We start from the raw sequence: 12,519 nt of genomic DNA, 5'->3' as shown, positions 1-12,519 counted from the left end.
TTCATTTTTCTCAAAACATATATTTTATGACTCTTCTCAGTACATCTTTTGAGCACCTTTGCCAGGATCTCAGGAATGTGTAGAACTCACTGCCACACCATACCCACACCCTCCCTAGGCCCTGGTCACCAGGCCCCGCACGGCCTGCGCGATGGCATCCCTGTCAATGCCAAACATCTTCAGCAGCTCTGCTGGTTTCCCGCTTCTGGGCACCTGGCTGACTGCCAGGCGGGTGACAGTGACACCAGGCTCTCCCACAACTGCAGAGGCCACTGCCTCACCTATGCCACCTGGACAAAGGAAAGGAGGTGAGTAAGGGGATGCAGCCTCAGGGGGAGTGGTGGGCAGACCACCCCTAGGTGCCCCCAGCCCCGAATCAGTCTGCGTTTATTCCCTTTCCTAAGGATGTGGGAAGGGCATATACTCCACCCTGCCCCACGCCTGTAACCAGACCAGACGTCACCAATCACAGCACTTTTTTTTCCCCATAAGCCCAAATATGGCCTCTGAATCACTTTTAACACCATTCTCTGGGCATCAACCATTGAACGTATGCACTTGACTTCAGGGTCTAAGCCTATCTCTTCCCCAGGGGAGGAATGGCGTGTAGAGGATGGCCTTGTGAAGAACTGATAAAAGCTTCCCAGATGTGTGTTAGTCACTCAGTCATGTCCGACTCTTTGCAACCCCAGGGACTGCAGCTCGCCAGGCTCCTCTGTCCATTGAATTCTTCAGGCAAGAATACTGGAGTGGATTGGCATTCCCTTCTCCAGGTGGCTCAGTGGTAAAGAATCTGCCTACAATGCAGAAGACCCAGGTTCGATACCTGGGTCAGGATGGGAAGATCCCCTGAAGGAGGAAATGGCAACCCACTCCAGTATTTCTGCCCGGAGAACCCCATCAACAGAGGAGTCTGGTGGGCTACAGTCCATGGGTTCGCGGACTCAGACACAACTGAAGCAACTAAGCAAACACACACACACAAGTCTGATATTTGTGTCGCTTTCCCAGCTCGATTCTCCCCAACAGCCTTAACTTTCAAGAACTTCAGGGACATAACCACCATGTGCTCTCAGCAAGGCTGGAACCCTTGTAGGTTTCCTGGATCGGGCAGGGATCCAAGGAGCCATTCCAGCCATTGAGTTCACTGGTCCACAACCCCAGCCTGAGGTCTAATAGGAAACCAAGTGCCAGCTGCTCTGGGTTTCCTGGGCTGCAGCTGCCCTCCTGGGGCTGGATGTCCAGCCGTATGCCCCTAGCTCTCTCACCTTCATAGTAGTGGTCCTCCACAGTGAGGATCCTGCCCTTGGTAGCACGGGCACTGTCAAGAATGAGCTTCTTATCCAGGGGCTTGATGGTGAAAGGATCCAACACGCGAATGTTGATCTTCTCTGTGAGGGGAGAAGAAGGGGGGTTAGGCAAAGGAGCTGGGTGCTGTGGGTCTGCCCTTTAGGGCCTTGGATGAGTGCCCGGGGAGGGAGCCCGTCACGTAGCTACCTACCCCTAATAGCTCACCCCCTCCTCTGTTGACCTGTGATGCTATGTCCTCTGCCACCCACCCCTCCACCTGGGAGCCTGCCTGGCCTGATTTGGGAGCAACTGGTCTCCAGGAAGATGAGGAGCACCCCCCCTCTCCCCTCCTGCCCTGGGCTGCAGGATGTTGGCATTTGGAGTGTCAGGAAACTCCATCAAAGATGCTTTTCAAGCTAAAGAGGAAGCCAGAGGGACATTCCAAGAGTCTGCCCTGAGGTAAGGTAAGGCACAGTGATGCTGAATAACATACTTAAAGGCCAGCTAAGTAGATTTAAGTCCTGTGGTCAGGCCCCAGGGCTTCTGATCTAGTCACCATGCTGGGCACACAATAAGGGCTCCAAGTCTGGCTTTTATTAATATTCTCATCATTTAATTAGATGAGATTCTTCCTCACCCCCAAGACCTGGTCTGCAGTCAGTGCCCTGTCTAAGACTTTGCAGGTCCCACCTTCCTTACCTCTCTTCAGCAGGTCAGCAGCTGCCAAAGCCTCGTGCAGGGTCACCCCGGCACCAATCACAGTCACCTGGTCATCCTTGTTCTTCAGGACCACCTGGGGGCAACATGGGGGCCAGTGAGGCTCAGAAACTGGTGGCCTGGGGTGGGTCCCGACCTTGGGTTCACTCTACGGGGTCTCACTGGCTCATAAACTGCAACTGACCTTGGCTTGTCCAATTTGGAAATCTTCATTGTTGTTGTAGATGATGGCATTTTCTGGGCGGCTGGTCCGGATGAAGCAGATACCCTGGAATGAAACAGAATAACGAAGGATTTCAGGATGTAGGACATCTAATCTCAAGGGCAGGAGTCTTTCCTCTGCAGCATGTGCCTCTCCAAATACTCCTCTTGTGTGAGAGCCAGCCCCAAGTCCCAGATAGAAGAGTCTCTATCAGGTAGACTAGCTTCCAGGAAGGGCTGCCCCTACCCAAGTGCTGTGCCTCAGTCCCTGTCCTCAGACAGAGGACGAGAACCATGTGGGGGCTGTCTGGTCAACAGCAGGTGGCTCTTGGTCAGGACTCAGTTCATTCTGTTTTGGAGAATCCAACTCAGGGAGGGCAGATAAGCCTCAACTTCCAGAATGGAGGCAGGGAGCTGGATTGCAGTATCCCAGGAGCTGCTGGGATGCTCAAATGGGCAAAGAGCGCAATGATCAATTAGCAATGTCTGTCACATAGCAGGAAGGGTGGTGTGTATTTCATTTTTCCTGGTCTAACTCCTCCAAGCTACACCGCCAGTGCAAACTCAGAAGATACCCATTCTGAGGCAGCAAATGAGCAGCTCTGGGCTGGCATGCTGGCCTCCCCTCCTGTTTCTCTAGGGAAGGACTAGCTGCAGCTGAAGAAAGAAGTCACATGACCCACCTTTGTATTGGCTGCTAATTCTACTGCCTTCTCCGTAGCCACCCCATCACTTGGGTAAAAGACAGTTGATGTGGGGATAGACCGAAACATGGCCAGATCTTCCAGGGCCATCTGGGAGGGCCCGTCTTCTCCTAGGGTGTGGGAAAGGATATGTCAATGTAAGACCCCATGCATGTAATGGAATCCTGGCCCTACACCCTGCTCCAGAAGTCTGAGGACGTCACAGGTGTAAGCACCCCAGCTCTACTCACCGATGGACACGCCGCAGTGGGAGCCGCAGAGGTTGATGTTGCTCTCGGAGATGGCTGCCATGCGAATCTGGTCGAAGGCCCGTGTAAAGAAGGCTGCGAAGGTGCTGCAGAAGGGTACTGTCCTGTCGCGTGTGGCACAGCCCACGGCGATGCTCACCTGGGGACAGAGCAGATGGAGTCAGCGCCGAGGGAGAGGTGGCCAGGAAGCCCAGGACCTCTCAGGGCCACCTCCTGGGAGGTGAGTGTTTTGTCCTCCTACTAACTGTTAATTCTCCTCCTCTCATGCAAGTGATCTGGTGCACCTAGGAACTCCAGTCTGTTTCCAGACTCCTTTGAACTGATATAACCATTTCTCTTAAAAAAAAATCACCCTCCTGGGGAATACTTTTCTAGCAGTAAGCAAAGCCTTTCACAGAGAAGCTAGTCAGCTGGGGCATGGATGGTTCATCCCTCCCAGGCCCATGCAAGCCGCCCCCCCTACACCATCTCCCTGTTTCCCCAAGGCCTCTGCAAAGACAAGCCCTTGCACCCCTAAGCTCCATAAACTCCAGGCCCCAAATCCTGGCCTAGTAGCACTGAGTGCAGGCATCAGTTCCAAATTGGCACCACCTCCATAGTTATGAAATCCACCAGCTGACATGAGCCCTCCTTCCCCAGCACACCTGGGGCCTCCCCAGCCCACACCCTCTCCACACCCCACTAGTTTAATCTGGATCTTCCAGCTGCCAAGGCCAGAAGCCAGAGACAACTTCCAGTTCAGGTATTAAGAGGAAGAATGTTGGGTGCAATAGAGCCAAGTGGCCACCAGGGGGCGGAAGCTCCCAGCTCCTAGGGGCCTGCAGGCCCTGCAGGGCTCCTCTGCAGAAAGGAGCGAATATTTTGTAAAACTGGACAAAACATTGTTCCTTATTTAACAACCACAGTTCCTGACATGGACTTGTGAATACAACCATGCACATGGTAGCGGTCCACCAAACTGTCTCATCTCTGTATCCTGCAGGGTGGCAAGGGCCAGGGCCTTATGCATAAGAGTTCAATAGCCTTTGCTAAAACTACCAGCCTCCTGGCTGTGCCTGCCCTTCCATCCGCAGAGCCCTTTACCCCGAGAGAAAGCCCATCCAGCAGAATGCCTGGCTGGCATGCAGCATCCCGTTTCCACTCACCCAGCCCTTGGGTGTCACATCACCCCTCGCCCACCAGTCACTTGAGGTCATGGGTCCATGCTGGGTCAAGGACCAGCATGCCGATATAGCTTCGGCCCTGCCCCCACACCCCACAGACCCCAGCTCTACCTACCATGTTCTGCTCAGCAATGTAACACTCAATGAAACGGTCCGGGTGCTCCTTTTTGAAGAGTTCTGAGAAGGTGGAGTTCTTGGTGTCCCCATCCAGGGCAATGATGCGGTTGCTGGCATGACCCAGCTTGGCCAGGGCCTGTCCGTAGGCCTTGCGGGTAGCTATCTGTGGGGAGGAAAGAGTGGGTAGGCTGAGCACCTTAGGAGGCATGAGGCCTGGAGCCCTGCTCAGCCCCTGGGCCACAGCTTCCACCAGGGAGAAAAGGGATAAAATATAGGGACAGAAAAGTAAATAACTCCAGGAGCAACATCTCAGGGTTCTTCCTCCCCCTGAACTAACCTCTCTTCTCTCTCCTGGGCCCACTCTCCGGAAATGAGTACTGTTGCCACTCCAGCCTAGTCAGTCCAGAAAATTGGAGGCTCAACTGGGTACCTTGTCCCCAACTTTGTAGTTGGGTGGGGTGGGCATTCGGATGTTGGTGATGTCCACTGAGGGGGCGTCCTCCTCTGGGGGGGTCGCCAGGATCTTCTTCTTGCTCTGGATCTGACCGGAGATTTCCTGGATGATCTGATCGGCCATATTTTTGGGGAGGGGCTTCCCATGCCAAGACTCCTTATCTTCTATCCCTACAGGTACAATGTTGGAGGAGAGAGGGACAGGTAAGGTGACAGCTCCCAGGGGACCAGGAAGCTGCTTGGGGGGCCCGGCCCTCCATGTGAGGGCAGGCCACCACCACAGAGGGTAAGGAGAGGACTGTGTTGACCAGTGCTCAACTGCAGGCCCCTACTGAGTGGCAGCCCAGGCCTCTAGGAGCTTCCAGTGGGAGGGGGCATGTGTGGCTAGACGAATGTTGCTGGCATGCTGGCCCAACCCGTTCTCTGCGTCACCTCCCCACCCCAAGCTTGCAGAGAATGGGGTCTGCTGCAGAAATCACACTCTGTTGAAGAAGTTGGGAGGGAAGCTGAGGACCAGGGCAGGGTCAGCACTGCCAAAAGTCACCCCCTGCCATGGTGCCTTGCTGTGTGGGACAGCCAGTGGGGCTTAGTACCCCTCTCCTCTCAGTCACCTCAGATGTCACCACAGCCCAGGGAGAGCCAAGGACTCAGGCCGCCCCCAGGAGCCGTAGTGGTAACACCTAAGGGTGAGTGTCAGCAGCACTGAGGCTGCGACAGTATCCCAGAGGCTCAGAGGGCTGCACACCTCTCCCGAGATTCCAGTGAAATGTCCTCATAGGCCCCAAGTCCACACAGGCAGAGAGGGATGTGACCCCTGGTGGGCAGGGGGCCATCTGGGCACAATGCATGAAGCCAGCCCAGGGTCTGCAGTTAGCTCTCTTAATGCCAGACTCCGTAGTCAAGTTCCTGGCCACTTCTAGTCCCATCTTCCCTTCTTTACAATCGGCAATGGCCATCCTAGCCCCAAACAAGGGTCTGGAACCCATGGTTGGGTGCTAGGGAGGGACTTAATGCCTGCAGAGCTCTCAGGCTCAGCTCAGGAACTATCTTCCAGACCCTCCTGGGCAACCCACCTGCACAAGCCTCTGGAATCCCTTTTCCATTGCATGAGGGGTACCCTGCCCACCTCTGAGGGGAGAATCTAGGTCTCCCCAAGCTCTCCTGGGGCTCCCTGCCTCAGCCCTTCGGCTCAGGGCAGACAGCTGGAGCTGCCAAGTTCGCTCTGCAAATGCCAGCCAGAGAGTGTCCTTTCTCCTTACCCAGAGGCCTCTCAAAGTCCTCCTGCCTATACATGACCCCCATAGGCCAGGGTCCTAAATCCCAGCTCAGCCACCCTGCCCACCGAGTCTCCTGCACCTCCTTCCCCAGACTGGGTACACTCCACTGAGCAATCAAGGGGCAGGCTCTTCAGTGGTACCCCCCAAAACCTCCAGCTCTAAAGTCAGCTGCAGGGCCCAGTCCCGGGCAGGGCAGGGGTGGAAGGCTCACGTACAGACCTGTGATGCCTCGGCCCTTGAAGGTCTTGGCAATGATGGCTGTTGGCTGGTTCTTCACCTGCCCGAAGGCCTTGCACAGTTCCTCCACGCTGTGCCCATCTACGATGACAGCGTTCCAACTGGGAACAGAGAGAGGGTATGAGGGGCAAGGGCCTTGACAAGGGTCCAGGGAAAGGCCTGCCCTCCTTCCACTGCATGAAAGGACCTGGAGGAGCTGGGATGGCTCAAACCTGCCTGTTTCCAATTTGGGTTTAATTTTCTCTTTTCACATTGTTTTACTTCCTCTTGTTTGCCTTTGGACAGACCTTCCTCCTCTCTCCTAAGTAACACAAAGCCTGGTGTACTTATTGTCTTTCATTCCTGAGCTATTCATTTCCTACTGAAAGCTGCTCTTGGGACAATGCGCTGAGTTTGGAATCTACTACTAGATTTTTGATGAATTTTTTAAGCTGACCTTTCCATGGCTGCTGGATGCAGTGTTAGAAACTTGTATAAAACAAGCTATGTTGTCAAACATCCAGAAGGAAACTTTCCCTTTCAGCCAGTCCTTTCTGGAATTCTTTTTGGCAGATTAATAGTAATAGAAGTGGCAGCTCACACTTACTGAGCCAAGCACCTGTCAACCCACTTAAGCCTGTTGTTGTCCCCATTTTATAGACAAGTAAACTGAGATACTGAAGGTGGAGCAACCTGCCCAAGGTCACAAAAGCAAGTTAAGTGATGGAGCCAGGACTTAAGGAATCTGGTTCCATAGTCACAAGGTTATAGACACAGACCCAAGGACACTGCCAGGGTTATTCTCTAAGTCCCCAGGTCCATGTGGTTTTCGGGAGGTGTGTCCCTGAGGCATTTTGTGGCTCTGTTTCTTCCTTCATCCAGAGAAATCTTTCCTCTCTACATTTTCTCCCTCTATAAGGTCACAAAAGAGGTAACAGCCCTGTATCTATGTGACCGGGTACTGCAACTCCACCTTCCCTGGCCATCAGTTCACCTCTGAAGGGTGGCCTTAGAGGCCCAGGGCCCTCAGAGCCCAACTGCAGAGCAGCTGGTACCTGGGGCAGGGGAAGGACATCAAGGTGGGGCCCCTCTGGATGCCACCCACCCAGACAGACCTCCTTGCTTTGTAATAGGTGACTCTGAGGCCAAGGGGAGAGATCTGGAAATCTTATCTCCCATTTCCCTAGGAGAAGGGCCCGCTCCTCCTCCCCAGGCTGGCTGGTCGTAGGTGACCAGTGGACTGATGTACTGAGTGAACCCGGTCTACACTGTGCACCTCCTGCCTTCTCACTGAAGAACAAAGTGAGGATGTATGAGATTGCATCACGTGGAAGCTCTGAGAACCATCACACCAATGTGCAAATACAGGAACTCAGAGCTGCGTCTCAGCCCACAAACCCGTGGCACTGGCCAAGGCGGCCCCTTTAAGCCCAAATGCCAAGTGAGTCAAACCCTGAAGGGAGGCTGCATCAAAATGCGGCTTAACCTCCAGCTCAGCCCCTGTACCTACAAAGCTCCTGGCATAAGAGGTCTCCTTCGCTATGAGGGTCCTCAGGTCACTGGCCCATACATACCCGAAGGCCTCGCAGCGCTTCTGGTAGATGTCCATCTGGTGCTGCAGCGGGGCAGGGTCACTCTGGCCCAGGCGGTTGATGTCAAGGATGGCGACAAGGTTGTCCAGCTTGTAGATGCTGGCGAAGGCCATGGCCTCCCACACGGAGCCCTCTGACAGCTCCCCGTCTCCCAGCATGCAATAGACCCGGTAGCTGTGGATGGGGGGGCGGGTTAGAGGCTGTCCCTGTGCCCCTGGCCTCTCCCTCTGGGACATGCAACGGCTGTGCCAAACCCAAGTCCACACCCAGTGAGGAAAGGGCTGCGATGGAAACTGTCAGGAGCTCCAGAAAGTAGTACTGGCTGCCAAGAAAAGAGCTCCAGACAGCCATCTGGCCGATAAGATCCAGACAATCAGGAGTTGTTAGGGCATGAAGAAAACAGTGAGATTCATGGGGGCTAACTACTCACCCTGGGTGGGAGCCACTCACTACAGGGGTGCATCCGCCTCTCTCTACCCCAACTTGGACCAGGACTGCTGGGGGAGCCCCGGGACTCACTGGGCAGGCCAGAGGGACAGGAGACCTTCTGCTCAGAGGAGGTGGGCTGGAGAGGCCCCCTGGGACGCACACCAGGCAGCACTCTAGAGGCAGGCTTCAGGTGAAGATGAGCACTCCCAAGGGGCTTAAAGGCCAAGATCACCGTTGGGGGCAGCTGCCTCCCAGGATGGGCTTCTCCCAAGATTCTGGGACTGGTTTTTGCTCAAGACTAGAGCTGGGCTTAGGCCTTCTGCCCCTCCAGGGGCCATCTCCTGCCCTCAACCCAGGTAGCCATGATTTTCCAAAGGCAGTATGACACAGTATAAAGGGCAATGAGGTTGGGATAAATTACCCAGAAATAGAAATATTTCCACCTTCCCTGGGGAGGGTGGAGCCAAGAGTGAGGCTGGAGGCAGGGAGAGCAACCCAGAGACCTTGACCCCACCTCCCACCCCTTAACTGTGCTTAGCACTGAGTAACCCTCTCAAGAAGGTAAAGTGAAAGTCGCTCAGTCGTGTCCAAGTCTTTGCCACCCTGTGGACTATACAATCCATGGAATTCTCCAGGCCAGAATACTGGAGTGGGTAGCCTTTCCCTTCTCCTCTTCCCAACCTAGGGATCGAACCCAGGTCTCCCGCTTTGCAGGTGCATTCTTTCCCAGCTGAGCCACAAGGGAAGCCCCTTATGAAGGTAAGCCCCACAATAAGGTAAGTGCAGTTGTTATTCCAAAAAAACACACACAGATAAGGAAACAGGCTCAAAGGCTGAGGGACTTGTCAGGATCAGCTGGGCAGCTGAGTGGGGATTCAAACCTGGGCCTGACTGCCCAGTCCTTGCTGACTAGAATTTGCATGTAGCAGAAGGAGCGCCAGGATGTGGAGACCCCCCACTCGCCTGCTCAGTGTCAACTGTGTGAAACCAGGAAGTGAGGCTGATGCCTGGATGGGTCAGAGAGGACAGAGCCTGCCTGCTGCTGAGCGAGTCGGGCCTCCATGCCTCCCTGTTGCAGGGCCAAGGCAGGAGGAGCTGGAGAAGAGGCGGGGCCAGCCGTGGTGCTGTCAGCATGACTCAGCACCACTGCAGGCCTCCAGGTCACAGAGAGTTCCTTCATCCTCTCCATGCCCTTTCAGGCCTGTATCTTCCCTTTTGCGGCCTCCAGTGGGCCAGGCCACTGGTTCCTCCACCAGGAACAGGGGGTCCTGCACAGCCGCTCCCCTAAATGACCAGTCTGATGGGGCTGAGCAGAGAGGCCAGCAGGGAACTTGACTTCTCCAGAAAGGGATTCCAGGGAAGACGATAAGTGACCCTCCCAACTCCACACCCACTTCCAAGGAAGTTGAACTGGGGCCAAGAGTGGAGTCACAGCACAACCTCAGATTCAGGTCAGGAGGGCAGCCTGGGGAGACACTAGACTGGAAAGGAGAAAAGGGTGCCCAGCAGAAGCTGGGGCTAACCCTGAGGCTGTGTATTGCCTAAAGCTGTTAGATTTGGGGAGGAAGTTGCAAATACCCACAGTCCTGAACGACCATGAAGAAACCCTAATGAGAGGGCCAATATTTGTTGCAGGAGTTGGGAAACCACCCCAAATATCCAACAACAAATGACTGTCTAAACGCGTTATAGCATCCCCATGAAACAGAATGGGCATTAAAACTAGCTCTTGACAGTGCATGATGCGTGAGGAAATGTTCAGATTTTCCCAGAAAGCATTAGGTGAAAGTGTATAAATACTAGGATGATGAATCTGTAAGTTCCTTCTCACAGTAACACGGAGGGAATAGAATGCATTGTTGTTAAGAAGGTTGAAATGGGGGTAGGGGGTTAAGAATAGGGAAAATGTTCATTTCTTTTTAATGCATTCCTGTGTTTCAGATTAGTACGTATTTTATAATCCCCCCCAAAAATTATTTAAAAGAGAAATGGGGAAATTCCCTGGTGAGCCAGTAGTCAGGACTCCACCGTCTCATTGCCCGGGGCCCCAGGTTTGATGCCTGGTCAGGGAACTAAGATCCCACAAGCTGCAGAGTGTAGCCAAAAAAAGAGAGAGAGGGAGAAATGGGAAAGAGCCAGCTAGATGTGTGCTCCCCGGCTGCTGGCTGCACAGACTGGACTGGAGGCTGGATCTGCTCTATCAGGAACCCTGGCAGCTGGCACAGCCTGATCATTCCCTCGACCCCTCAGCCTTAGCCAACCCTGGCTGCCGAGAACCACGCTAAACCCCTTCTCCCTACACTGGCTTCTCCCATTATGTTAAGGGTCAGGAAATGACCCTTCACGAGCAATTATTTCAACCAACTGTAGAGAATAATTAACTCACAACTCTGGTTCTGAGCCAAATAAAATACTCTTAAACACACATCCCATTCTTTGCGACCTTCTTCACTTCACAGTGCATCTTCACACTTCACACGTCTGGGTGTGGCTGAGCCTGGCCCCAGAGCCCAGCCAAGGAGGCTGTGCAGTCAGTTGACACCGGCCTGAGTCTGGAAGATCTCAGAGCCCCAGTCTACCTCCTGGAGAAAACTGTCTCAGCAGCTTCCCCTGAAAAAGTAGATGCTCACTGAGGTGCAGCATCCAGTCAGGCTCCCTGCAGCCACCTGCCACCTGCAGGCCAGGCTCCCTCAGCCTCTCCTCTGGGAAGCTTCCCACTCGCAGGGCCCCCTGACTCTCCTGTGCTTCCCTCGGGCACCTCAGAGCAGCCTTAGGGACCCTGAATACGGACTCTGGATGCACACCCTGGGTTCAAAAGGCTGCCTCCACCACAAGGCAAACATCTTACTTCTGTTTCCTCATCTGTGTGGAGGGACAGCTGTGTGCATGTCACCACCCAGCCCATGGGGCTTATCAAGGTGAAACCCTAGAAAGCTCTGAGCAGAGTACAGAGCCCCAAAGGGTAAAGGAATGCAGAAACCACCTTGATAGCCTGTAGCCAACATTCCTCCCCTCCACAGCAGAGACTTGTCTGCAGGCCATGGTGGACAGCCTTGTGGCTGAAACCTGCCTCAAGGGGCATCTCCCCCAAACTGCCCGGGTGCTAGAGCAGCAAAGCTCTGACCAGGCTGCTCACTCCCTACAGACCAACCTCTCCAGGCTTCATTGCTTCCCTGACTGACAGGTGGGGCTCAGGGAGGCCCAGAATTCCCCAGAGCACACCATCTACTCCTTTCCTGAGGTAAGGCTAAGTGGCTCAGGCCTAGGTTTGTGGCACCCAGTCAGGCATTGTGGGATGGGGCCTCCTAAAACTTCCGGGCTCCAGGAGCTGGGCTCAAGAGGGCAACAAGGAAACTCATGAGTCAAAGCATTCTGGCCAAAGAGCATGCAGCCTTAGACGCAAAGCGGGCCCTGCTGGCCACTCTCCAGGGACTGTGGGCACACCCCTTCATTCCTCTGAGCCGATTTCTTCATCTTAAAAGGAGGCTAGCCCTGGTACTAGCCTCACACCATGCATGCACAGTTAATTACACAGTTTCTACTTAGTCTCCGTCAGGCAAGGAGGTGCTTGGGGGCGGAGAGTGAAACAGGGCCCCCAGGACCACCCACCAAACCACTGTGGGTGGGGTTGGGGAGTGGGCACATTACCTGGCTTTGTCGAAGTATTTGCCTGTGTAGGCCATCCCGCAAGCGGCTCCAAGGCCCTGGCCCAGGGAGCCAGTGGCCACATCGGTGAAAGCTTGTTTCTGTCATGACAGGGCTTCAGTTACCACAGGCAATGTTTCCTGGAAGTGCCTCCCAGGATCCTTGCCCCACCCAGACCCAGGGGGCATGATTTCCCACTCTCCCTGCAGCAGTAATTGTGGGTGTGGTTCAAATACCAGCTCAGTCCACAGGGAGCTGTGTGACCTCAGGCCATGGACTGAATCTGTTCCCTCACCTGTAAAAGAGCCCACCTTGTGAAGTGGGTGGGAGAACTCAGGACAAAACTGAATATTTAGCGTTAGTGGCTGGCCCCGATGGGATGTGACAGTTTTCATGGTACCCTCTAAGGAACACACTGGGCCCCTTCCTTGGATATCACCAGTATCCGGCTGCCACCCCCTTAGTGC

The 12,519-nt window shown here is 54.4% G+C and overlaps 1 protein-coding gene and 1 long non-coding RNA gene across 2 annotated transcripts in view; one reads left to right on the top strand and one right to left on the bottom strand.

Moving 5' to 3' along the window:
• The window catches only part of TKT (transketolase), a 23,912-nt gene continuing 11,393 nt past the window's right edge, over positions 1 to 12,519 (bottom strand). The window contains exons 4-14 of the mRNA XM_010851683.1: positions 12,056 to 12,153; positions 7,961 to 8,152; positions 6,390 to 6,508; positions 4,871 to 5,064; positions 4,439 to 4,603; positions 3,143 to 3,299; positions 2,892 to 3,022; positions 2,192 to 2,275; positions 1,990 to 2,083; positions 1,269 to 1,391; positions 1 to 290 (exon numbers count right to left, since the gene is read on the bottom strand). Coding sequence (XP_010849985.1) covers positions 115 to 290; positions 1,269 to 1,391; positions 1,990 to 2,083; positions 2,192 to 2,275; positions 2,892 to 3,022; positions 3,143 to 3,299; positions 4,439 to 4,603; positions 4,871 to 5,064; positions 6,390 to 6,508; positions 7,961 to 8,152; positions 12,056 to 12,153 — 1,533 coding nt within the window. The 3' untranslated portion in view covers positions 1 to 114. The remainder of the gene's footprint in view (positions 291 to 1,268; positions 1,392 to 1,989; positions 2,084 to 2,191; positions 2,276 to 2,891; positions 3,023 to 3,142; positions 3,300 to 4,438; positions 4,604 to 4,870; positions 5,065 to 6,389; positions 6,509 to 7,960; positions 8,153 to 12,055; positions 12,154 to 12,519) is intronic.
• Positions 3,295 to 7,950, top strand: LOC104997115. Its single transcript, XR_826297.1, has 3 exons — positions 3,295 to 3,380; positions 5,071 to 5,579; positions 7,574 to 7,950. It is a non-coding gene; the product is annotated as an uncharacterized LOC104997115 (long non-coding RNA).

Source organism: Bison bison, unplaced genomic scaffold, assembly GCF_000754665.1.
Source record: "Bison bison bison isolate TAMUID 2011002044 unplaced genomic scaffold, Bison_UMD1.0 scf7180017864304, whole genome shotgun sequence".
Taxonomy (NCBI): domain Eukaryota; kingdom Metazoa; phylum Chordata; class Mammalia; order Artiodactyla; family Bovidae; genus Bison; species Bison bison.
This window is presented reverse-complemented; position numbering and strand designations above follow the sequence as displayed.